The 2,789-nt window shown below is 27.5% G+C and overlaps 1 protein-coding gene across 1 annotated transcript in view; it reads right to left on the bottom strand.

Moving 5' to 3' along the window:
• The window catches only part of LOC103307897, a 3,405-nt gene extending 1,519 nt beyond the window's left edge, over positions 1-1,886 (bottom strand). Inside the window, exon 1 of the mRNA XM_008180348.1 lies at positions 1,435-1,886. Coding sequence (XP_008178570.1) covers positions 1,435-1,886 — 452 coding nt within the window. The remainder of the gene's footprint in view (positions 1-1,434) is intronic.
• Positions 1,887-2,789: the final 903 nt, after the last annotated feature.

Below are 2,789 nucleotides of genomic sequence, written 5' to 3'. Positions count from 1 at the left end.
TTGGTACATTGAGAAAAACAGAAAAGATAATCCCAAAGATACTTTGAATGCTAAATTGGGCAAAGGTGAAGTAGCTCATGTCCAGAAAGGCAATATACACGTAATTAAGTATAATGATAAAAGAGATGTGTGCATGATTTCTACCAAACAGAAAATGGACTTTGTAGAATTCACAGACAGATTTGGACGGAAAAAAATGAAACCTAATATTATTGTTGATTACAATAATAATATGTCTGGTATTGACAGGGCTGATCAAATGATCAGCTACTATCCTACACCTAGAAAATGTTTACGATGGTATATAAAAGTTTTTTTTCACCTCATGGATATGTGCTTATGGAATGGAAATCTATTGTATAATAAGCACGTTAAAAATATGGCTCACTTAGAATTTAGAAAATGTGTTGCAAGTTGTCTTATTGGTATTTCATACAATCAACGAGTAGTTCATAATAAACCATCACAAAAAACGCATAATCTTATGAAAGTAAATATTAGAAAAAGATGTAGAGTTTGTCATCAGAATAAACTGCGAAAAAATACTGCTTTTGTTTGTGATACATGCAAGGATGATAAAGGGAATACAATCGGTTTATGTCCTGATCCTTGTTTTAAGATTTATCATTTATAATTAGCCGTTACTAAAATTTTTTTTAATTTGTTATAAAAAGTAGTTATGTAATTATTTTTTATTTTGAGATTTTTTTACTATAATAGTTCTTTGAAACTAAAATCTTTAACTCATTGTTATTTTTAAACGAAATTTTGTTTTACTTTATAATATTGTTAAACTTTGGTTGTTCGTTCGTGATAATTTTGTTTTTATTACATTTCATAAATATTTAAAATTTGTTTGGTAAAAATATGTTGTTATTACTTTTGATTTTAATAACAAATGGACTTATGCATACCTAAAATGTGTTAATTTTGTTATTACAAGAAGTAATTTGTTTAATTTTTTTATTACAAGAAGTAATTTGTTTAATTTTTTTATAAATTTTGTTAATACATTGAAGTTGAGTTTTTATTATTAAGTTTAACATTTGTTAATTTTGGTGTTTTTTATAAATATAATTTTGACTTTATTTTATTGAATCATTTTTTTTTGCGTTAATTTATTGGAGATGATTTTCGTATAATTTTTTTGTCTAAAAACTTATTCACCAAAAAAAATACCTATTATAATATTATGCGATGGTGATTACTGATTTTTCTATAGATAAATAATTATGTCTCATATGTGTGACATCAGGTTTCTGTAAAGGATAATCATTGAAAAAACCTGATGTCACACATATGTGACATGTCCTTAATATCCGAAAATACTTTATAAACAATATTATAAAATATGTTACCATGAGATACTATGAGTTCATAATTAATTAAAAGCCATTTTATGAGATGGTTTATATAAAGACCACTCAAATTTACCCCTTGGTCGTGAACGTGTTAAAGAACGTACATTGTTTAGGATTAAATTCCATATGAAAAATACAGCAGGGTAGAGTTTCATCATCACATATCTGGTCCAAACGTGGACATCCAAGGTCTTCGATGTTGATGAGAGCGACGTGAGGTATAAATTCTGTAAGAAGTTGTTTTTTCTGATCTCCTTTGACGTAAATACATGAGAACTTTAGAGAGTTCAATATTCTACTTAGTTTTTCATACTCGATATCACCATATTCTACAGTTAGTTTATGATAGTTATGTTCTAGCCACTTATTAGTTTTACGAGATTTATTGTCCTGCTTAGATTTAGAATTTTTAAAAATCCAGTGCTGGCTTGCCCATGTTTCTGTGTCGACTATAGAAAATTCTTTAATAAAATATTTATTGTTTGCTCCAAGTACGCACTGCATGTCTGCGATAGCCGACGACATAATTTAAGGTTTATTAAATGAATATAAAAATTATTAGAAATATATATATATAATATTTTATAACACTTAAATATTTATAACACTAGCATAGGACTACCAAACACGATGATGTATACAGCTCGACTGAAATTATTTTTCAATATCGCATACCAAAATTAGAAAAATTAAGTTTTCCTAATATTTTTCCCTTCCACGATTAATAAACGTGAATTTAAATCTGAAATATATGTTCCATGATTTGGTAATGAATTTTCATCAAATAATCCGGTTATTCGATTTATTTCAGCTTTCAATTGAGTCACGTCAAGTCCTTGGATACCGATTGCTGTACTAGTTTCACTACAGTCATTAAATAGTTCCGACATACGATTTTCACAATTTAATAAAGACTTATTATTTGATTGAATATTATTTTCAAGCAATTGTATTTTTACATGAAGATTAACAATATTACTTTTTAAAGTTTCAATTTCTTTCTGTTGGAGTTTTACATCATTTAGAATCGATTTGTTACTTGACTGAATATCTGATATAATTCTTTTAGTATCACTCGCCTGAGAACTACCGAACACGTTCATAGTTATAAAACGACTGACACTATTTTTTAACATCACATGTATTTATCCAACTATTATGCGTTTTATCAAATCCCAACCACTTGACGTACATTTGATTCTGTTTTTTACGTATAATTTTTTCAATTAAATATTCGTTTGGAAAATTGGTCTTGTATATTTCTTCAGAGTAAAAACAACCAGCTATAGGTTTACCCATATAATCTTGTAGTTGATAAGTAACGGGTAATGTTTTATTTATTTTGATAATCTCGAATATTTCCGTAGACCAGTTTGGTAAATAACCTTTTGGGAACACACCCTTTTGTGTACTTATACGAACATTATC

The sequence above is a fragment of the Acyrthosiphon pisum genome, unplaced genomic scaffold (assembly GCF_005508785.2).
Source record: "Acyrthosiphon pisum isolate AL4f unplaced genomic scaffold, pea_aphid_22Mar2018_4r6ur Scaffold_20923;HRSCAF=22546, whole genome shotgun sequence".
Lineage (NCBI taxonomy): Eukaryota > Metazoa > Arthropoda > Insecta > Hemiptera > Aphididae > Acyrthosiphon > Acyrthosiphon pisum.
The sequence above is the reverse complement of the archived record's forward strand: the minus strand, read 5'-3'. Positions and strand labels throughout refer to the sequence as shown.